Raw genomic sequence first — 24255 nt, 5'->3', positions numbered from 1 at the left:
CAAACCCACTAATGCCGGCTATGAAAACGCTCGGCTCACTTCTAAAGCCGCTGAATGATGAGTGAAAGCGCGGCTACTGAATTCCTCCCGGACCACTCAAGACGATTTCAGCCAGGGTGTCCTCGCGGTGATACGCGGTGAACGCTCCATTGTCGGAAACGTGCTCTCGCGGAGGAGATTGTCCGTGAATGACAGGCGGTAACGAAACTACGAGTACATTTTACAGTTCACTGAAAGCAATTAAATCAATTCCACTGCTCTAACGATCCAGTTAATTTTCACAATTCACACCAATCTTTTTGTGTGCGCTCGTCTCCGTCGGACCCAGGGAGCCAGGGCTCGCTGCTCGCCGGGGGGAGATGTCGACTAATTGGAGACCCAGAGCCATCGCCGCCATACACGCTATACTGTCTTTAAGAGGAGCAATTTGGACCCACGGGGAGGCGAAATCCTCCACACCATTCGACGAGATCGCTTTGCAGCCTGATCGTAATTAGAATGTGTGCGGGGATGATTATGGGAAAAGCTAGCGGTTTCGATAAATTAAACTATTTTACACAACTGACATGTGATCGATGGTGGTCGAGGCGGTAATTTTGCATTCCGCATCGGCTGTAATCCAGCGCGTGATGCTAAGCGTTCACTCCCAATTTGGGTGAGGGTCTAAATGTGGGACCAATAAGGTGATAAATTGCTCCGCTGCATTAGGCCCTATTATGTATGTTCTCATCAAAACACTTTCACCCATTTTGGTTCAGATTTGGTGATGGCACTGTTTGTGTTGTTGTGAAACTCGATAAATTTTACATGTTGATGTGCCGGATGAAGATGTTAGTTGATGCAATAAATTAGAACGAAATTGTCTACTGAAGTTAGGCGGATTTTAAAGATTTCATCGAAGCGATCTCAGCCTCAAAGACCTATATTTAGGAGTCGATTGGAAAAGCATTCGTTTTGTGTACATTATGATTGAAAGTTTTCACCTTAAAAATGATAAGGTGAGCAAATTGAAATTGAAATCTCTTAGGCGAATTGTGTATTCCTCTCCAACGGAACCAATTACGATTTCGTAATCAGAAGGTCTACTTCTACAAATCTGGTGCCGTACACATCGTTCATCGCCCGCTCGCGTCTCGTAACCAAATCGATGCTGTTTATACAGATTTTTCGGCCGCGTTCGACAAAATCAATCACGATATCGCTGTCGCCAAACTCCAACGCCTAGGTTTCCATAGTTTTCTTTTGAACTGGTTGCACTCATGACTGATCGTGTGATGTCAGTGAAAATCGGGGACACCGTTTCATATCCTTTTCGGGTGACATCGGGCGTAAAATTTTAAATCGCCTGGAACATTTTCGTATAAAATACGCAATATGTGCCCAGGAAGGCGAATTGTTTGATAGACAGATTTCATACGATGAATTTTTCCAATCACTGCGTCAGAGTTCCCTCTTGAGTTGGCAATCCGATTGGGACACTGGAAGTCTTGGTCGGTGGTTACATTCAATTATTCCAAATGTTTCTTCGAGAGCGTGGTTCAAAGGTTTGGACGTAAGTCGTGACTTCATTCGTGTAATGAGTAGACTTATGTCCAACCACTACTAGCTAGATGTGCAACTCCACAGAATAAATCTTGTTCAAAGCAATGTCTGTCGGTGTGGAAACGGTTACGATGACATCGATCACGCAGTTTGGCAATGTACGGATAACTACGCAGCCAGAGAATACCTTTTGAATGCCCTTAGGGCCCAAGGAAGACAACCCTATGTTCTTGTTAGAGACGTGTTGGGAATTCGCGACATCTGCTATTGCAGTGCACCCGTGGCCGAGTGGTTTGCGTCTCACATTATCATGCCGGGTGTTCGGGTTCGATTCCCGTTCTGGCCGGGGGATTTTTCGTCAAAGAAATTTCCTTCGACTTGCACTGTGGTCATGCGTATTCAAGAGCTTGCCCCTCGGAATACATTCAAGGCGTGTTATTTGGCTTAAGAAATCTCGACCAAGTATTAATAAATGACGCTAGTTAATGCATAGGTTGAGACGGCAAAAGTTCCACAAGGGAACATTAACGCCATTCAAGAAGAAGAAGAAGAAGCTATGTGCAGTTGATCTATATGTTTGTGAAACGGTCTAGTATAAGAATTTAATGCTTTTGTGTTTTTTTCTTTTTCGTTATTAATTTGTTTGTCTTGTCCCCTCATCTCACCGTCGCCCACTCTCGACAGATAGTCGAACACCAGATGCTATCCCTGGTCATTATGCACAATACTACAGTGCGTGCGGCAACTCCTGGTTGAGACAACGATACCTCATATCCATATCTCTAACCTGACCCGTCCCACAAAAATTGTTGCCCCTCTAACCTCTAGTAAACCCCGGTCGGTCGGTCGAAACCTACTAAACATAGATTTAAGTTGAAATTCTGTATAAACAAATCATGAATTAGTGGCTCCGCAAAGCTCATGCGATTGAGCCTTACAAATAAATGAATTGGAAAAAAATACGCAATATCTCTATCTCCATCAAGGATATTGGTATCGTCCTAGACTCAAAGCTAACGTTCAGCGACCATATCTCATACATCATCACCAAGGCATCCAGGAAGTTAGGTTTCATTTTCCGCATCACCAAGCAATTCAAAGACCCACATTGTATTAAAGCTCTTTATTGTGCTTTAGTGCGCTCTCATCTTGAATATGCGTGCGTAATAGTATGGTCTCCCTACTATTAAAATAACGTCCTGCGAATTGAGGCGATCCAGCGGAAATTCGTCCGTTTTACCCTACGTAACTTGCCCTGGAGTGATCCTTCGAATCTACCCAGCTATGAGGATCGTTGTAAATTGATCGGACTCGATTTGCTGAGCCTACGTAAAGATGTAGCGAAGACAACTTTTATATCCGATCTAATTTCCTCAAAAATCGATTGTGCTGATCTTCTTCAGTCGATCGATTTTAATATACGCCTTCGTAACCAGCGTTCACATACATTTCTCTGTCTCTCTTACTCTCGCACAAACTACGATTACAACGAACCCGTATCGAGTATGTCTCGTGTATTTAACCGTTGCTACTTGTCTTATGACTTCCACTTATCTCGCACAAGTTTAAGGAAGGCATTATTGACCGCTCTTTCCAGTTAGGCATAGTTTTAAGTAGATTAAGTATTTTAAGTTATAAATTTATTAGGTATCATTAGAGCACTCATGTTCATGCCTGTTGATAGTAATGAATAAACAAAAAAACAGAATTTTTTTTTGGTTTCGACGAGAATCATTCGTTAACTCATTTTGCGACAACTTTTTTTATTCGGCGAAGTGTAACAGAGCAGCACACGTCATATTGAAGCAAAAACGTGATAATCTGACGAGACCAAGTCTGGAGAATAAGGCGGGTGCAATAACCCTTCTCTATTAATAGATTTTATTGCGTCTTTCATGGCTTCAGCTATACCACACATCTAAAATATTCTAGTACAAATAAATTCTTATTCACTAACACATACGCTGTACGAGAATAAAAAATAATGGATGGGTTATATCTATGATATAACCGCAAGGTTGACGTGAGATTACCGTTGGCTTAGTAAGCATTTGTATTGTATTGATTAAATTACCGATTGAATGAAACAATTCTCGAATTGAATTCAACATATTTGCTTTGTAAGTAAAAAAAAATTTTAACAGTTGAACAGAAAAATTAATTCATTATATTTTTTAGTAGTTTACGTAGTTCTCGAACCGCGAACCGAATTCTCATTCACCTCTAGTATCTGAAATGACGATTTTTCCAGGATTCTCAGTTTGGGGAAACATATTCCGGTCTGCACAAAGACAAGCGAGTACAAAAGTACTCGCAGTTTGCATATAGACGAATTTCATGCCAACTCGTCTTAGGAGTTGGCAGCACCATCTCAGATAGTAGTGAAACGTTGTGGGTGTAAAGACATGGGTCATTTAAGCAACTTTGCATATTTGAAATATTCGAAAAAAAAATTAGACTAGTTTTTGGAAAAAGCCAAATTTTTTTTCTTAATTTTTTACAAAAAATTATAACTTAAAAACTATGATACCTACAAAATTCTTGTCAAAGAATGAAATGTAGGAAATTAAAAAATAATATAAACTCTTGTCAAAAACGTCAACTTTCTATCGTTTATTGTGTTTTGGAATATTAGTCATTTTTGTATGAAGACTTCTGAAAAAAAAAAATGTTTTGCTCGTAACATTGGAAAACTTGTTGGAAATTTTAAGGGCTATTTATATCTATTTTTTTTTTGAGAAATTTGAAGGCATATGTTTTTGAGAAAAATGAATTTTAATTTTCAAAAAAAATTTTTTCAATTAATTTTTTTCCCAAAAAATTCTTTCATAACTTTTTATGAAAACCAAAATAACTTCCGACATTCTAATCTTTGACTTAAATTTTGTATGTCTGATAGATTTTTTTGTAGGTTTACTTTGAAATTTTGAGTTTTTTCAACCTAATTAATAAACTAAAAGATCTACAAAAAGTTGGTTAGAGAATGAAATGTTTTCCATACATCGGACGATGGGCGCATTTACATGGAAAAAGTTTTTCGAACAACAACTTTTTAATTTTTTTCTTTGAAAAAAATACAATTAATCCTAATTTTGTTTACAGTCAAGATGTTTACAGTTCGAATATTTCAAGCATGCAAAGTTGCTTAAATGACCCATGTCTTTACACCCACAATGTTTCACTGCCCTCTGAGATGGTGCTGCCAACGGAGTCGGCATGAAATTCGTCTATATTTGCAATGCGGACTCTCCCAGGCATCTTTGTTTTGAAATCCATCTTAGGGAAACACATATCGGTGTGAGCAAAAATTATCCCGACTTGCATGTATTTTCCAAGCGGATACCACAGACATATTGATTTTGAAGTCCGTGTTAAGGAAAACATTTTAATATGAACAAAAATAGCCCTCCTTGCATGTATCTGCAAAGCGGATTTCACAGACACATTGATTTAGAAGTCCGTGTTAGGGAAACACAGCTTGATGGGAACAAAATATCCTCTACTTGCATGTATTTACAAAACGGATTCCCCCAGGTACATTGAGTTTGAAGTCCGTTTTAGGGAAACAGCTCGGCGGGAACAAAAATACCGCCTACTAGCATATATTTTTGCAAAGCTGATTCCCACAGGTACATTCATTCTGAAGTCTGTGTTGGGGAAACCGTAAATCGGGCCAATCAAAACGGGGCAGTTAGGGTGTTTAGATAACACTTGACATTTTACAGTTATTCAATTGTTTATCTCAAGGAAAATAACATTTTATTAATTGTGATAGACGCGTAGAAATATTTCCTATCAATTGATGCAAACATTATTCCGATCTATTAAGGAATGTTCGAGTTATACGCATTCGGAATCTTTCATTTTTTCCTTCATGTTCTGTGTTTAGGTTTCCACCCCCACCCCCATATACACCGGTTAGACGTAGTCTCACGTCAATATACCCGACGCATATATGTATGCACCCCATCGATTTGCCCTGATCGTGTGAGGCGAGTTGCACGGCCAGCTACTCCTGATGCTGTAGATGGCGAAAACCTGCAGCTTTTGCAACACTACTCGCTCAACCAAAGTTGCCAAAGGGTTGAGCTGAATTAATGGACCCAATCGGTGTCTCCTCTGCGAAGGGCTTGACTTTACATCAATTATGTCTGCGTTCGTTCGTGCTGCTGCTGCTGCGTCTTCTCGAGCTTGTACGAAACACGAAGGGATTTTCTCGACAGCGATCGACAGTGACCGGCGATGGCGCGTTGATGACTATCATTTAGGGGTGATTTAAGTGGATATTAATGTGATACTGTTATTGATATGGTTATGGTCGCTGATTAAAATGCCCTTTGGAGCATATCGTGACTGAGGACTGAGGATGACGCAGAGCGCAGCGAAGGTCGCTCCGAAAAAAGGAGTTTTCGTCGAATTAGCGCCCCTGTTTTGGGTGTTGGACTTGAGATTTGTCTTGTTGTTAAAAATTTTCGCCCAAACGAGTGGCATTCCGATGTCCGCTAAATTATGAAATGTGTCACGTGCAGTAGGTCAGAGTCAATCACCGGTTTTCTTTATTTGTGTGGTGTTGAGGAGAAGACGCGACGCGTTATGTCACCGTTGTTTGAACAGGTAGCATTCCAGAGCATTTGTGTGACGTTTGTGTCCTTGGTGAATAAAGTTTTTGATCCTCAAACGGTAATCAATGGTACAGTGTACTCATATATTTCAGGATGCAAATGTTAATCCGGTTTGTCTGTGAATCTACCCATTTTAGCAACACTTTTTTCCGCCGCGATTGGAACCAATCGGTTTATAGATCATAAAACGGTAAGCTATGAATTGTGGAACAAATTTCGCTCACGCTGATAAACCTCAAAACTCAAACACCCCCAGCAGTATTGGAACACCCCCAGCAGGTTCGAAAGCAATAATCGGCTTTTATATGGTTAGTTGAACTTATGAATTAAATCAAATTTTATTGGACTTTTGTAGCCGATACGGTTAGTAAAACCGTATCTTTATACGTGCGTGTGTGTATGTGTTTGTGCGTGGTGATCGATACAGTAGCTGCAGTAAGCCGATTTTGACGATATAGAACATCCAATTTGCATAATTATTCGAAGCGGCGAGCGATAATAAAGTGTGGACTTATTTGGATTTTAAGACTTTTTTTTGGTTTTTGTTTCGTAGTCAAGATATTGAGATATTGAGAGGGCTTAGAACCTGATATTTTATATCAGTTTATATACATACAATAAGGTTGACGAAATTGTTTCATCACGATAGTGACCATACCGAGATGATATTCAGATATTAAATAAATAATATTTACTAATTTTAACACATTCACCTTTTTTTGTGTGACCGTTGGAAATGTATTGTGTTAGAATAGAGCAAATTCACGCAGGATCGTTCATCTACTGCTCAGACCCTCTCAGTCTTTTTAGGACATTTTTCATTTGATAGGGGCTATACAAAATTCCATTTTCCATTTTCATATGACCCAAACTCCGTGTATCCGAAATTGTGGACCATCTTGAGGAAAGCATAACTTGAATAGTACTTGTCTGATTGAAAATTGTTCATCCAAAGTTGTTGAAAATTCCTTAGATTATGCAGCAAAATATCAATACACTGTTTAAAAATGGGTGGGTTATATCTATGATATAACCGCAAGGTTTACGTGGGACTACCTTAGCTTAGCATTCATTTGTTTGTATTGATTAAATTGTTGATTGATTGAAACAATTTCCGAATTCAATTGAATCCAATATATTTGCTTTGTGAATAAAGAGATTGAATAAATGCCATGTTTCATGCATTGTGATAGAATATGTTCTTCATTACAAGTGAATTTAATGACAGTCCTTCTACGTTTGGTGTATATTTGGACAAAATATGTGAACGGAAGAATTATCAAACGATTATTTTATTTTACATTTCCCTCTGAAGTTTTCATCTCTCAAGTGGACGTTCTTCTCCAATTTGCTTGGTTTGATGAACTTCAGGCACTCAGATTCGATTTTGACATGTACGTCGAACGCATATTTGTTTTATCAATAGGCGTTTTCGCAGAAAATGGTTATCAACATTTTGTCTAATCATCAAATGGTTTGCGTAGAAATTCAGTGAGCGGAAGATATGAAGGCATGTCCTTCAATACAATCTTGAATAACCGAGCCAAAGCGCTGTGTTCGTACCCGCTTTTGTAATCTGTGTTAGGAAAACACTTTTCGGAGTGCAAAAAAACATACGGGTGCAGAAGTACCCCCGCCTTGCATGAATCAACAATATTCTAGTCTGCACAGAGACAAGCGAGTATAGAAGTACTCGCAGTTTGCATTTATTTGCGATGCAGATTTCCCCAGACACCTTGTTTCTGAAGTCTGTGATGGGGAACCACATTTCAGTCGGAACAAGGATCCGACTTGCATGTATTTGCAATGCCAATTTCCCCACGCTCCATGGATTTGAAATCTGTGTTAGGGAAACACATTTCAGTCGGATCAAAATTACCCCCGACTTTCATGTGTTTGCAATGCCAATTTCCCCACGCTTCATGAATTTGAAGTCTGTGTTAGGGAAACACATTTCAGTAGGATCAAAAATACACCCGACCTTCATGTATTTGCAATGTCGATTTCTCCAACACTGCTTGGTTTTGAAGTTTGTGTTAGGGAGCACATTTCGGTGAGAACAAAAGTTCCCATACTTCCATGTATTTGCAATGCCGATTTCCCCAAGGCTGCTTGATTATGATGGCTGTATTGGGGAAACCGTAAATCGGGCCAATCAAAACGAGTCAGTTAGGGCGTTTAGATAACACTTAACATTTTACAGTTATTCAATTGTTTATCTAATGAAAAATATCATTTTATTAATTGCGATAGATGCGTAGAAATATTCCCTATCAATTGATGCAAACATCTTTCCGTTCCAGTAAGAAATGTTCGAGTTATAAGCATTCGGAATCTTTCATTTTTTCCTGCATGTTCTGCGTTTAGGTTTTCATTTCACCCCCCATATTCTCCGGTTAGACGTAGTCCCACGTCAAAAAAAATGACACAAATTTGGAATTTGTAATTCTTTTTCTTAGAAAATCATCCACCCTACTGTTATCTTTTTCTCATTTTCAAAATTAGGAGTGTCAACCTGATTTTAGTTTGAAATTTTACCAAATTTTATATTTATTCAGAATTGTTGTTTTGAATGGAACTAGTTTGAAAAATATATTTTACCCGAAATTACTGAAATTACTCACATAGATAGACATAGAAATTAATTAATTTTAATTTCAAAATTGCAAAGTAGTTTAAGTTTACTTAAAAAATACTTTTTTGAATATTTTTGGGTAATGGATAAAAATACCAGGAATGAAAAAAAATAATCTTTTGTTTTTTTTCACAGCTTGGAGACTGTATATAATCGAATCTGCCCTGTATATAGCAAGAACGATAAATCCTAGAATAATAATTTATGTATACTTTTTCAAGCACAACGATACCACAGTACCCGACTCGATTGTATAAAGTCTCCAGTCTCCAAATTTTTGATTGTTTCATATACACATATTTTTCTGGTTTTTGAATCGAGAAGAGAATTAAATTTTTCTGTCACTTGTGTGATTATGTAAATGCCAATTCTCAATCATTCGAAAAGAAACAATGCTGTGAAAATCAAATGTATTTCAATATGCATTGACGGAAAGTGTCTTTGGGGAATGGAACCGCGCGTAGAATAGTTAAATGATGATCGGAAATACGTGTTACAAGTAATTAAATAACATGATTGTCGTCAGCATTTTTGTTTTGAGGATTGTAAATTGCGAAAAAAAATTATTGGGGGTTATGTACAAGACACAGCCGCGGTTAAGGCTTTGGCAACAGATAAACACAACCACATTGTGTGCGTGTGATATGAAGATACAGTAGTACTCTCCACCAAACGGTATGAAAATCGACTCGGTGATTATCTCGAAAAATAGCAAAACTGTATCTTTCACTTAAGAAAACATCGATCATCCGAAGAAAATTTATTCTTGGGCTTTGAATCGACCAAACTCGCTATGAAAAAGATTGTTGTCCGCCCGCTAGCTGGAACGGGACTGTGTATTGGGAATCGCGAATGGCACATTTGTACCCAATAAGTTGCAAAAAAGGGATGAAGCTTAAATTGCAATATCTCTTTCAACATTGTTAGCTCCCACATCTTGTTGCAGTGCTAGATCATTGCTTTTGCATTCAATTCGCGACCAATCAACGCGTGCCTGATTTACACAGACATATAAATATTGCACTTTTCTGATACATTGTTGCTCGTTATAATTACAGCACAGCAATGAACAGAGCAAATGTATGGGAAAATGGACACTCAAGCACTTCAAACAAAACCGAATATTTCTCATCAATGATGTGACCGAGAATGTTAAAATGTTAAAATCTATTTGTCCATAAGTAAAGCGAAGCCCAGGCGTATAAAGAGGGTGTTGCACCAAATCGTAATAATGAGCAAAATGAAGGAGCACGAATCACGAGATAGTAAATTTTATGATACGATGATGAGGAATTATGACAGGATTATATTGAACGATAAAAATACTTCCTGGACTAGTGTTCTACACAGCAACAGGACAAGACTGGGGAACTGGGGAAGTTATCGAAGTTCCCGAAGGAATATTTTGTTTGCCAGACAATGTGCGGCTGTGGTCTCAAGAGTAAAATTTTCGTTACTTCCGTTGTCACAAACTCGTGAAACAATGTGCAGAAAAAATATTTTATTGTTCATTTGAAAGCATGAAGAAGATATACTGTTTTGGCCTGAGCATCTTGCCATTGCAGTAAGGAGAATCACAATCCTCCAAATTCACTAGAACTTCGGCCAATAAAAACCTAACAGGGATTGAAAACGTTTGAAAACGTATTAAACTACAAATAATGAGAAAATATAAGATGAAAAAATGCGTTCAAACACGTGACAAACGAGACTGTGTGCAATTCAATGGAAGATATTAAAAAAAAGTTCACTCAAGATCCGCCATGTTTGAAATTTGATTTTTTTGTCTTTGACGATTAGAATTCTGGAAGAATGTCTTTTGTCGCCATTAAGAATAAAAAAACTTACGAAAAAAAAACCAAACTCAGGGCTACATAGTTCATTGTGTTGTCGAATATGTACTTCAAACATGCTAGATTTTAAAATGCTCCATTTCTAACAACTGTTATAAAATGTTTGGAAAGTTCAGGGGTTCACTTCGCTCGTTTTGGGGCGTTCAACAACGCTATGCTGTGAAATTTCTATGTGGAGTGGTTGTAGGGCAGTGTGATCGTTTCTTCTGTTTTCCTAATGTTCTGTGGGGATAACTCCTTCGGAGTGCCTCCCATTGAATGCTTTACTTGTCTGCGACACAGGTTTTTCCGAGAACTGACCGCTTTCATCGCTCAAAACCAGCATGTCATTCCGTTCTTCCGTCACGGTGTACTAACGAGGGTTGAATCGTGATTCCTTTTTTGCACGAGTCTGACGTTCAAAAACGACTGTCTCGCCCAATTTAATATGACATTGGCGAGCTCCCCACCTAGCGTCTTTTCGAGCCTTTGCGTCGGTTTTTGAGTTCCGATCCGTCGCGTCGAGTTATCATCGAAATTTGTTTTTCCACAGCAAATCAGGCAGTCCTCACCTGAATTTCAGTTACCTCCTCTGCCGTATACGTATAAAAATGGCACTTATACCGCGTTCGAGATAGTATTGCATATAGTTCTTTCTATTAGAGGAAGACTGTTGTCTGATTCCATGACGTCCGGGTAGCCGTCCTTTTCAAACATCTTATCTAAGATCGTGTATGCTCGCCAATTTGACGATTACGAATCTAGATCGATAGTCCACAATAAACAACACCGATATACCCCCGAATATAAAGTAGGGGCCGTTGAAGTCCATGCCAGGACTTTTGCCACGTGCCATTGGAGTAGGCTTCTCCATTGCGCAAAATGCAAGACTTTATCTATTCCTCCGCATCTTTCGTCATACTGGTTCACCAAACTCGCTCTATCATAATTTTTTTAAAATCGATTATGTTTTTCGGGTGTTGTTAACACATCTATCAAACGCGGTCACCTCACTCCGCTATCATTCATTCTAACCATCGCGGTCACCTCGATCCGCTAATTGCATAAAATCGTGGTCGTCTCGATCTGCTAAAACATTCAAAGCGCGGTCGTCTCGATCCGCTATAAACACTCAAAGTGCGGTCGTCTCGATCCGCTACAAACATTCAAAGCACGGTCGTCTCGAACCGTTACAAACTGTGCGGTCGTCTCGAACCGCTACGAATATTCAAAGCACGGTTGTCTCGATCCGTTACAAACTCTGCGGTCGTCTCAATCCGCTACAAATATTCGAAGCACGGTCGTCTCGATCCGTTACAAACTCTGCGGTCGTCTCGATCCGCTACAAGTGCGGTCTTCATGATCCGCTTTCAATAACACCAAGTGCGGTCGTGACGATTCTGTTTTAATTACATCTAGTGCGGTCGTCGCGATCCGCTTTTAATTACATCTAGCGCGGTCGTCACAATCCGCTTTCAACAACACCAAGCGCGATCGTCACTTTTAATTACACCTAGCGCAGGTTTCCCATGTTCATCAAAACAACATCCTCTGATTCTCGAACCACTCAAGTTGCTGTGATTTATCCAGAAACAAATATTCGATGCAATTCCTGTAACACAAAACTAATGCTGAACGTAAATCGTACCTTCCTAATGCAAAAAACTATTTTTTATCCATTTTCGAACTATGTGATATGTCAAAGCAAAGCTATGTGAAAGGTATTTCGTTGATAGTTGAAAACCTCATTCAGATGTCAGAACAAGCAAATTCCGCTAATTATGCAGTTTGAGGATGGTACAATTCAGTTAAGTGACAATTGTAGCCATCTATCGTGAAATTCCGGTTTCATATTCACACACCTTCTCGGTATGACTTCGTTTCCAGATTTAAAAAACATCTCCGTGTGGGACGTACTTTTTTTCGGGATCAGCACATTTCAAGGCCGAACATGCGCCACTTGTGGTGTGATTGCTTGAGCTACTAACTTGTCGTACTATAGGCTTGCCCCAGCTCGTAAAGAAAACAAAAAGATAGACAGACGCGCCGTTCGACGGGTCACGAGTCGATTCCGGCCGGCGTGTCACGAAAATGACATGCAGCTGACGGCAACCCACAATCATCGAATCACCGCCAGAACAACAGCCATCAATTATCCATACCGAATAAACAATCCCCAACAATGGACGGCTCATCGTACTGTAGGTGCGTACATGAAACAGAACCATGGTGCCCTCGAATGTGGGTGGGTGGTCCATTGTGTGGTCTGGTGGGCAACAACATTTCGATTTATAACCATACGTTTTAATTGAACCGAAAGAAAAACGAGGAAATGATCCAGTCATTTATTACTCCTGCTGGTCGTCATACACAGATAGTTGACCTTCACGATATAATTGGCGTCATGTCGACCCACAAATGATGGGACTTTGTTTGCAACCGAATCATGTCAACGGAAGTTGGGCGGCAAATAATTAATTTATTGCATCATGATGCCCACATTTTATTTATTATGAGATAATGATTTATTTGTTGACGAATCAACTTTCCTGCATGCACCCAGTGACCCTACTTTATGACGCCTCAATTTAAAAACCTCAATCATAAACTTCACCTACTTATAAGTTTTTCTCAACATTACGAAAGCGAAACTTCTTCACACAGCACAGTTGGACATCATTTCAATTTTCAGGTTATAAACTCAGCGCCATCGAAACCCAGAAGCGACCAATACTATAATTATTGCCGACGGGAAATCCGCTCCACGTATAACAACGTTTATGCGAACATCCACCGAAAAAAAAAACAAGCTAATCGAACAAATTTTCATTTCCAGACTGCAAATGGCCAAGTTTTCGGCTCGCCAGAAAAAAAAAACATTCGGGGAGAAAGTTCACCGCCTCATTAGTCTGATCTTCCTCTATGTTTTGTGCTTGCTGGAAATTTTCTTTCGGATGCGTTTGGTGCTCAACGCACACAGCACACGCACTTGTTGTTCTGTGGGATAGCTGCAAATGCTCCCGAAGCGCCAGGTAGCGGTGTTCAATAAAAAGCGACAACAGCTGAAACTGAACAGCTTAATTCATTCAACTTCAATCTAGTCGTTCGAATACATCATAACCATTGCAAAGCAAGGAAAAAATGCTATCAGTTGGATTCAGAATCCCAAATAAGATTTTGTTTACTGGTAGTTTTATAGATAACTAGCTGACCCGGCAAACTTCGTCCCGCCCAAAATTTATTTTTCGTTATCACATCCACGTTTTCTAACTAAGCGCTGTATATGGGTCGCAGAATTTATTTTTCATTGATTGATCTTCTAATCTACCCTTTAAAATTACCTTTTACTTTAAAATTCCTAGTACTTCTACCAAAATTCGACATTACAATATTAGATTATTTTCAGACACAATTCTCGTTCAAGATTATTCAACACTTGCAAATAACATGTTTCTCCGTTACATGGAATAAATGTTTGATACAGAAAATATGATAGAGTAAAGATAGCCCTAAATCGGACAATTCCTCTCTCGAGGTTTGCCGTTATCAACATTCGGTGATCCATTTTTATTTATATAGATAGAAGACGACATAGCAGTTCGTTTGATCAAATAAAAATCCATTTCCATTTTCGAGCAAAGATAAATTTCGTATGAGCAAACATCAAATTGACTAAAAACGCTTGTTAATATGTAATTGTAGAACATATTCGAATTGAATTTTCCGAATTTTCCCATTTTCCTTCAGAGTTTTCCGAAAATTTTCAATTATCATGATTGGTTGGAATATTTTTGGTTAAAATATGTGTGTTATTTTTATGGGACCCCCTCTCCATTCCAGAGGAGGGAGGGGTGTCATACCATCATAGAAAAAATTCTCGTACATAAAAACCCTCACATACCAAATCACTTGAACCTTCATATACCCCATTTGGTTTCATTTGCTTGATAAATTCCCGAGTAATGCAGAATTTTGGGTTTCATTTGTATGGCAGCCCCCTCTAAGAGAGAGGGCAGGAGTATCTACCCTAAAGCCTCCATATGCCTAATTTGGTTTCATTTGCTTGATTAATTCTCGAGTAATGCAAAAATTGGTGTTTCATTTGTATGGCAGCCCCCCCTCAATAGAGGGGGAAGGGGTATCTAACTACCATAGAATCATTTATTGCATCCTAAAACCTTCACATGGCAAATTTCGTTTCATTTGCTTGATTAATTCTCGAGTAATGTAGAAATTTATGTTTCATTTGTATGGCAACCTTCCTTAGAGAGGGGGGAGGGGTCTCAAACTATGATAAGAACTTTCTCCGACACTAAAAACCCCTACATACCAATTTTCATTAGAATCTGTTCAGTAGTTTCCGAGTCCATAAGAATCAGACAGACAGAAAGACAGAAAGACAGACAGACATCACTCCATTTATATATATATATATATATATATATATATATATATATATATATATATATATAGATAATAAACTTCAACATAAGCTTACCTTTCTCTGCTTTTACTCACGAATGTTTGGTCTCCAAACACTTCGCTGCGACATAGGTGCAACAAGAACTGAATCCCATGCAAAACTAGCATACATACTTCATTTACACATCCTACATCGAAAATGGAAAAAAAGCACTCCGAATGATCAAGTATCATTATCATTCATATACCTTAAAAGTATTCCCCCCATTGCATTCCAATTACGTACCATTCATGCTTGTCATAACCAGATAATCGAGTCTTAGCCATCGCCGAGAATACCAAACTCTATTCGTCTTCCATCCGTAAAAGCTATATCCCATTCTCATCCGCTCAATACATCTCCATCAATCATCCCGCCGTAAGGCTTTCAGGAGTTTTCTTTGAATGAACCCATTGCACGGTATCTATTTTTGGCAATATTCGATTGGAAAGCCAAACATGGTGTTGTGCTACTCCAATTCAACGTCTCCTCCGGCGGCGGCGATTGTTCTGCCTTTCTTCGAAATAGATCACCATAATTTGATTAACGACGACGGCGACCGGTACGTGTGCTAACAAAGTTGTTTGTGAGTGGTTTATCTTTTCGATGATCATGATTCTTTTTCACACGACGAGCTTTTCAAAACAAACTTTGTGGTGTGGTTGTGCGCGCTTCCTTTCGCACCTCGATGCCCCCCCCCCAGCAGTGGAGAAACAGGCAGAAATTGCTTGCTCGTGGGCAACGAAAAGGGCAAATAGGCGATTAGTTGAAGAATTTCAAGAATCGAAAGTTGCCTTTCTACTTGTCAAGTATTTTTTGTCGATCGGAAGAATTTAGCGGAAGGCGGATTTAAACGAAGAGATAAACGGTCAAATTCGGACACCATCCGTACCAGCCGCTACCAAACTGTATCCTGCCATTGGGTATTATAAAACTTGATTCTGTTTAAATTTGGTCGCAGTTCGTCAGTTTTATCTCGGGATAGTTTTGGTACAACAATTGCTTTTTGAGTCCAACATTTCGAAGATGAAAAATGAAAATCGAATCTCTTCTCAGTCACTCCGCTTCGACTAGAACTACTTCGACATTCGCCGTCAACATGTCTTGAATTGACTAGAAATGAATTGACGCGCGTTAAGAGCGAGGATGAATGATGAACTATTCTAGCAAATGGTTATTCTAATTGGCGTGACGAATGAATACAAATATGTTTCTTCATTCAACCTGACTTCAATCCACCACCACTACTCCATCTTGACATGAATCTCGTTGCCTGCGTACATAATCTTATTTTTACGTACGTATAAAGTGAAACGAAAACTTGACTTCTGATCTGATGCATAAAAAAAGTTACACCATTAATTGACAGCTTCATTGTTTACCCAGCGTGAACTCAAACATTGATACATGCAAAACATGATACACGAGAGAGAACCGAATTCAGTGTGGGGGAGTCACTTCAATATGGAATGAAGTCCATTTGACGGGGAAGAATGAAATGAGATAGTCGAGTCGAGAGGCAGATAGCAACTAAACGTCCGAATGACTGTTGAGTCATGTTGACGGAGAAACTGCTGGAAGAAGCAAAAACTCATTTCTTCATAGTGCTCTGACTATCCTCAGTTGAATACGACTTTGCCGAGCCCTGCTTTTGGGAATTTCTGGGGCAAACATAAAAAATGTTTGTTGACGGATCTTGAAAGAACAAATATCACTCTATATAATATGCGATTTTCAAAACTATGTTATTTTTTGTGTTAGAGTAAATTAAAATTGAAATCATGAGTTTTTGGGTGAAAAAACATCAATAACTTTGAGTAGGGTTAAGATATTGACAAGTTTTGTATCGCAAAATGTTTGTATTGATAAGCTCTAAAAGTCGTACGAAACAATTTTGATGAAGAATTTTTAGTATAAAATTTAGAGTACTTTTACTTTGAGTGAAGTTGAGATATTGTCAAGCTCTGGATCGCAAAATGTTTGTATTAGTTAGCTCTAAAAGTCTTCCGAAGTCAGTTTTTTTTCATGGTAACCCTAACGTAACTTAGAAAAAAGGCGCTATATCGATTATTTCAAGGGATAGAAAAAAAAAACTTTGTTCTACAAAGATGTCTCAAATAACTGGGACTACAACATTGTTGAACTATGTTTACCTCTATCTATAAAGATAAAAAAGTTAGATTTTTTTATTTCATCGACAATTTTGGTCATCCTATTTTTGATAACATGAAAAAGAGCACTTTATCATATGTAACAACTTTGTCGAAGACAGTTTTTGTCTAGGGAATAACTGTTGAGCTCTAAATGCTAGTTTCCACTTAAATGCACCTCCTGGACCATTGTGCATTGTCCCTCAAATTTATCTAGGCTGATTATAATATTCAATATCATGACATTTTTCTGGGGCGAAAACTGTCATTGACAAGACAGTTTCGTTTTCAGAAAAACGTTCAGATTCACTATGAGTTGGACTTGGGCTTAAGTACTTCGCACTTCGTGCAAGTTCCGATGATTCGAACTTTAATTAAGCAATAATGATGCCGACTGCATCCTTGCAGTCACTGGGGGTCACATATATGTCGGTAATTCAAACCCAACTGAGGCATAATTCGAAATGACAATGACATGAGAAATGAAACGTGGGTATATGAGTATGTCACGCAATTAATGGGTTGGAGAATAAGTTCATAGCGTTTTTATATTTGTTTTATTTTACAACGATTCGTTTGCCGTTTGGCAAAGAGTAAGTCTGCTCTACAAAACTATGTTAATTGTATTTGTGAGTTATTTTTCTATTAGTTTTGAGGCTTGAAAATGAAATACCCAGGAAAGAAAAATTAACATTTTCGACACCTGCTCAAAGAGCATCACTCGCACACAAGTCATACTGAAGGAAGATTTTTTTCTGAACGACGTATCATCCACACTAGTTCATCAACAATGCCCGCAATTGGAAATATAATATCTGAAGACTTGTCTGGCTAATTTGCTTATACACAAATATTCGACTAATGAAACAACAAATTCTATTGCAATATAACCTCAGACTTTTTTTTTTGTCAAAAAAAAATAATTTTATAAGCTAAAATTAGTAACTTCGCAATAAACATGAAATAAAAGACAGAGTAATATGTTCTATAATTCCTGTAGCAATCGAAGATAGAAGAACAGAGATTCTAGAGAAGAGAGATTCTAGCATATTCTCAAAACATATTTTTACCCGAACAGAAATTTTACCAGAATGGCACATGGGTAACTGTTGGAGAACGCTATATGGTATGGGCAAATTGGTGCAAACGGGCATAGATTGTGGTAGCAAACCACGCTGTCCATGTGAATTGTCAAATTCTCATTCCACATCTCCCGCTCGTACAAGAAATTGTTCACAATGTAGAATCGACACAATAGTTAGTTGTAATACAGAACTCATACGAAACGGACGCGTTGTTAATCTCTCTCGTCATCGGTCAATAAACGATCTTATGGATATTACATCCGAATAGTCGTTCCGCGTGTTTTCTTTTTCGTTAATCGGAAAACCGGAAATTGTGGTCACCGCGTTGACGAACAGTAACAATGGAGTAGTTACTCAAATAAGCTCGGAAGAACAAGCCATGTTCAAAAAACGCTGTATTCCTAACAAATATTTTATATTGTTCGCTTGCCAATTCTCTTGTTATTGTGTTATATTTGAATCGACATGAACATGTTAGAAGTATAAAAGATAAACAAAAACAGAAAATCTTAATTGATTCGGCGTGCGGATGTAATTTTTTCGGTCTAAATATTAAGCATTTGAGGTGGTTCAATTTCAAAATCCAATTAGCTGACGATTATATTTTAGTATGTTAGTAAACATAGAAGCCGTAAAATTTGAATGATGGGATAAACAATTCTACTGTTATGGCGAAAAGGACATTTACCAGAGAAAGTAAGATGGACAGTTAAAAGTTTTTAATACATAATGTTATTCTATTCCTCGAATGCCTCGCGTCTATAAACGAAAATCAAATCGCCAAATATAGAAATCATTTGACAAGTTTAGAAGATGTGAGATAAACATGTTTTGTGGTATGAGAAATACACGACATAATTTCTAGGTGAACTAATTCAATTATTGAACGTTTAACGAACACTCAAAATGATTTCATATCCTAGATGAAAAAAATTCTTCCTCTCGCGAGCGAAAAACTTCTACGATTCGTTAATTACATTTGCTGTCCGTTTTACCCGCACCTCAAAAAACTCAACTCTCTGGCCTGTTTTTATTGCAGTAAAAAACATTGGAAACATTTTTTTGTACAACATTTGACAAATTAATTCAACAGAATATTGAACTGCAAAAAAAACTGTTCCCACAGATGCAAGCGACGTTCTTCTCAACTTGACAGTATTTCCCTTAAACTCCCTATTGATTTCTATGGATGAAGCGGCAAAGACACACGCATTATTTTTTTAAATGTCATCATAAAATTTTCTATTTTACTTTGTTTTTTTGTTGCTTTTCACAGTTCTTAATCTTAATTCTTATTCATCCGAAATATAATTTTCCAGTCACGGAACTATTTGGAGACACTTGACAGATGACAGATTTAGATAGTAGAATATCTGTTGATAGTTGACAGATCGTAGTAGAATTTAGTTTTCGAGCTTGACCTCTTCTGATTTCCAACGCGATCCCGCTTCACTTACATTTCGAACAAACTGCTGTCAAAACAATCTTGAAGCCCTAAATCGTCACTAGGATCTCTATAGTGAAATTAAAAGTGTTTCAAGTTTTTTAAATAACTCGAACTATCAATATCGTTGGTTATGAGTCCCACATCTTTTGAATAATCAATTTTTTTCATTAAATGATTTGCGAATAAAATTCGAGAGTCGACTCGCCGCTTGTTCGATACGTCGTTACACAATGTTTTAAAAGATCCCGGACTAGACTATTTCCCGAAGAAATGTCTAAGTCATAAGCTAACGAGAAGAAATCACCACGTGCCCGCTTCTTGAACCACTCTACCTATGACTTCGTTACGGGGAAGTACACCGAGAAATTGTGACCAACCATCATCTGTACCATCATGATTGATGCAAAAGGGAAACTTCACTTACCGCCAGCACGTGGTCCAGTTCTTTGGTATCGAGATGTGATTTTTTCTTACTGCTATCGGAGTGAACATTCGTTGCGTTCGGTCCGTTCCCATGATGAGTTCCGCCGCCGCCTCCTCCTCCATCACCGTTGTACTTGATGGTGTGATGGAGGCGACGGTCATCGTCTTCGTCATCTTCATCTGTGTGGTCTGCCACAACAGCCTCATCCTCGTCGGTGATCGGTTCCTCCGAATCGTGCTCGATGCCCTCGTCGTCGTTATCTGGAATGAAAGTAAAAAATCAAAGCGGAACATTATTATATTCAAATCAAACTAACATTCGAATCTAGATATATTCTGGTGATTATCGATCGCGTTGATCGCAATCTGGGGCGAAAATTCTCGTCTATATTCCCACTTTGCGCACATGCAATAATTTAGCCCGCGACATGCAACAATTTCGCATACACCAAGCCCATGCGAGTAATAATTCAATGTTTCATTCGTGACAAGACTGCATGCGCAAGTGCATGCACCATGCAGCCCATATTCTGGAGCTCGTGGAGCTATGGGCGCGATACCGTCACTTTTCCTGTTTTCGTTTCTCCCGGCTCAAATTAATAGACATTGGTTATGTTTATAGACACCTGCTTCTGACCAACTGAATTTTGTAACACCACGAGAAGTTTGTATAATAGAAATAAAATTTTACGAAAGTATGCTGCCATTGCCGGAAGAGGCGGTGATGCACGTGACAATTGAGCCCTGAACATCAGCTGTCACTGTCAATCAGTCGAGTATTCTGCAAAACATTTCCCACTGACTATCGAAGTCGAAATCGCAACGCAGCAGAACATGATCTCACACATTTTTCACAGAAACAGGTACGTAACATATATGTTGAAATTCTGCACCGCACCGCGGATGATGTATGTGGCTCGATATGTTTTACGATACGGTCTCGTGTCTCGAAGGCAGCGGAATCTGGAACGAGGCTTGTAATTTACATATTGCGCAAAGTTCTAGCGCGAGATTTATCGATTTTGGCCGGGTGAAGGTTTTCATTCGGGGGCATTGGCAGTACGTAAGGTATTTTTTTTTCTGGAGAAGGCGAAGTGCTTAAATTATGTGGCTTTAGGCTCACTATAACCGATTGCTAAATGTATAATGTTACTGTGCTAAACGGATTTCACCTACATGTAAGTTAAGTATATTGTACTTAGTATGTTGCTCTCCACAGACATTATCTATGATTTCTGACTAAAATACAAAATCTGTTTATTCTGCAATAGGTATTTCAAAGTTAGCAGAATTCAAAACTGAGATAGCCTTACTCAAAACAGTTACATGGGATCTCAACCAAATTATTATACGATATTTAAAATTTAATTTTTGGATTGGAGAGGGATAGGTAATCTTAAATAAGACTGATTTCTTATAATGCCATATACAAAATCATTGAAATTTAAAAAAAATCGTACAGCGCGGACTCGATTATACACAGCAGTACAGCTTTTCACTGTATATAATCGAAACCTGTATATAATCGAGCCAAAAACCAAATTTTTTTTTTGCATGTGTTTTTCGTTTTTTTAATATAAAATGGGAATTTGATTTTTGATTCATACCCTTAAAGTCACCTTAAAAACACCTTTCTTACATGAAAAAAATAAATTTATCAAAATTCTCTCAGCAAGTGATAGACGATCAAATTTGATGAGAAAAATTCTTCTACGCATATTAGGGTGCCAATGAATGTATGGGAAAAAATCGACCCTAAAATTTCAAAAAGTTACCCTATACAAAATGTTCACCACCTCGAAAAAACACCCTATGACAAATTTCATTCGAACTTCATTTACTGGTGTCACAAACGTTAAAATTTGAGTTTTGTTGGAAAACGAAAAATCACCGAAACTCGAGGTTTTGAAAAAAAATTTGGATGCCAAATATCTTAATATTGCATAACTCGTCGAGATTTACAGTGATCTCGAAAAATTTTTTTTTTTCAAAAATCAATTTTTCAGACGAAAACACGATAGTCCCAGAGTGCCGATTTTTGACAAAAAATTTTTTTTTCGAGATGACACTAGATCTCGACGTTTCATGCAATTTTAAGAAATTTGGCATCAAAATTTTTTTTTTTCGAAAACCCCGATTTTCTTTACTCCCCCCCTTGGGTGATTTTTCGATTTTCAAGACACTCAAACTTTGACCGCTTTGCGCTACTCTCCCTTAAGTCCGATTGAGCTGATATTTTGCATAGGGTGTTTTTCCGAGGTAATGAACATTTTTAATGGGGTAACTTTTTGAAACTCGAGATGACCATTTTCATTGGCACCCTAACGCATATGTTCGAATCTCAACAATGACAGACTTATTGAACTTTTTTTTTGTTTCGGACTTTGTTGCCTCAAACTGGCTCTACATTACAAAGTACGCTTCGGAATACAATTCTGTTGCTTTCATTTGAAAGATGAAAAAATTTAGTACAGGATATAGTAGTGGAACATCTAAATTAGTTCATTTGAAAACAATTTGGAAGTGGAAAAAGTTAATAATGTTTAATGTGTTATTATTAATTTTATCGTAAAAATTTATATTAAACTAGATTATTTCTATCAATTAAATTAAAGCTCTCTAACCGCTATACAATTTGTTCTTTGACACCCAGCTTCTATCTTTCTTAATTTAGCTGCAATATCGGTATAAACAATTCCTGGTGAAAACTCAAGAAAAATCTTCAAAAATCACGACTTTTACCTCACTGTATATGTAATGGTTACTTAAATTATATTTTAACTTTGAAAGGTTACATTTCTTCTTGAAATAAGTCATATTTGAAATATTTAAAAAAATATTTTTTTCCAAACTGTATATAATCGAGTCCAAAATTGTATATAATCGAATCACATATAATCGAGTCTATATAAAGGGTGTGTCACATCAAATTGCATCACGGAAAAAACGCTGTAGAAATTCGCCCAGTAGACCGATCCTTTTGAAAATTTTAGACAGTAAAATAAAAACTATTAAACAACTTTTGGCATTTTCTTTTTATTCATACTTCGAGCCCAAGCCCGTATGCTCGCACCTTCCTCTTTACCCCGTCCATAAGGTTCTGTACAACGTCAGGTTGTAGTTTTTTTTTGAACAGAAATCCATTTTCTCTTGAAGTCCGCCTCCGATTTGACAACTTTTGGGTTCTTCCGGAGGGCCTGCTTCATAATCGCCCAATATTTCTCTATTGGGCGAAGCTCCGGCGCGTTGGGCGGGTTCATTTCCTTTGGCACGAAGGTGACCCCGTTGGCTTCGTACAACTCCAACACGTCCTTTGAATAGTGGCACGAAGCGAGATCCGGCCAGAAGATGGTCGGGCCCTCGTGCTGCTTCAATAGTGGTAGTAAGCGCTTCTGTAGGCACTCCTTAAGGTAAACCTGCCCGTTTACCGTGCCGGTCATCATGAAGGGGGCGCTCCGCTTTCCGCAAGAGCAGATCGCTTTCCACACCATGTACTTTTTGGCAAACTTGGATAGTTTCTGCTTGCGAATCTCCTCCGGAACACTGAATTTGTCCTCTGCGGAGAAGAACAACAGGCCCGGCAGCTGACGAAAGTCCGCTTTGACGTAGGTTTCGTCGTCCATTACCAGGCAATGCGGCTTCGTCAGCATTTCGGTGTACAGCTTCCGGGCTCGCGTCTTCCCCACCATGTTTTGCCTTTCGTCGCGGTTAGGAGCCTTCTGAACCTTGTATGTACTTTCAGCTTATTGGCGACATCCCGGACCGAACTTCTCGGATCACGTCTAAACTGCTTAACTACGCGCTTGTGATCTTTTTCACTGACGGAGCATCAATTTTTGCCGTTCTTCACCTTCCGGTCGATGGTTAGGTTCTCGAAGTATCGTTTTAGTACTCTGCTGACCGTGGATTGGACGATTCCCAGCATCTTACCGATGTCCCGATGTGACAACTCCGGATTCACGAAATGAGTGCACAGGATTAATTCACGACGCTCCAGTTCGTTCGACGACATTTTTCCAAATTTACGAAAAATTGACAGTGAAGCAACGTGATCTAT

General features: G+C 38.5%; 1 protein-coding gene across 2 annotated transcripts in view; it reads right to left on the bottom strand.

The window, feature by feature from the left end:
- LOC129779968 (protein spire) overlaps positions 1 to 24255 on the bottom strand; it is a 434695-nt gene that overhangs the window by 221071 nt on the left and 189369 nt on the right. For both annotated transcript variants that reach the window (XM_055787780.1, XM_055787781.1), the window contains exon 4: positions 20200 to 20459. In XM_055787780.1, coding sequence (XP_055643755.1) covers positions 20200 to 20459 — 260 coding nt within the window. The remainder of the gene's footprint in view (positions 1 to 20199; positions 20460 to 24255) is intronic.

Source organism: Toxorhynchites rutilus, chromosome 3 (genome assembly GCF_029784135.1).
Source record: "Toxorhynchites rutilus septentrionalis strain SRP chromosome 3, ASM2978413v1, whole genome shotgun sequence".
Taxonomy (NCBI): domain Eukaryota; kingdom Metazoa; phylum Arthropoda; class Insecta; order Diptera; family Culicidae; genus Toxorhynchites; species Toxorhynchites rutilus.
Note: the sequence above shows the minus strand (reverse complement) of the source record. Positions and strands in the feature narration are given on the sequence as shown.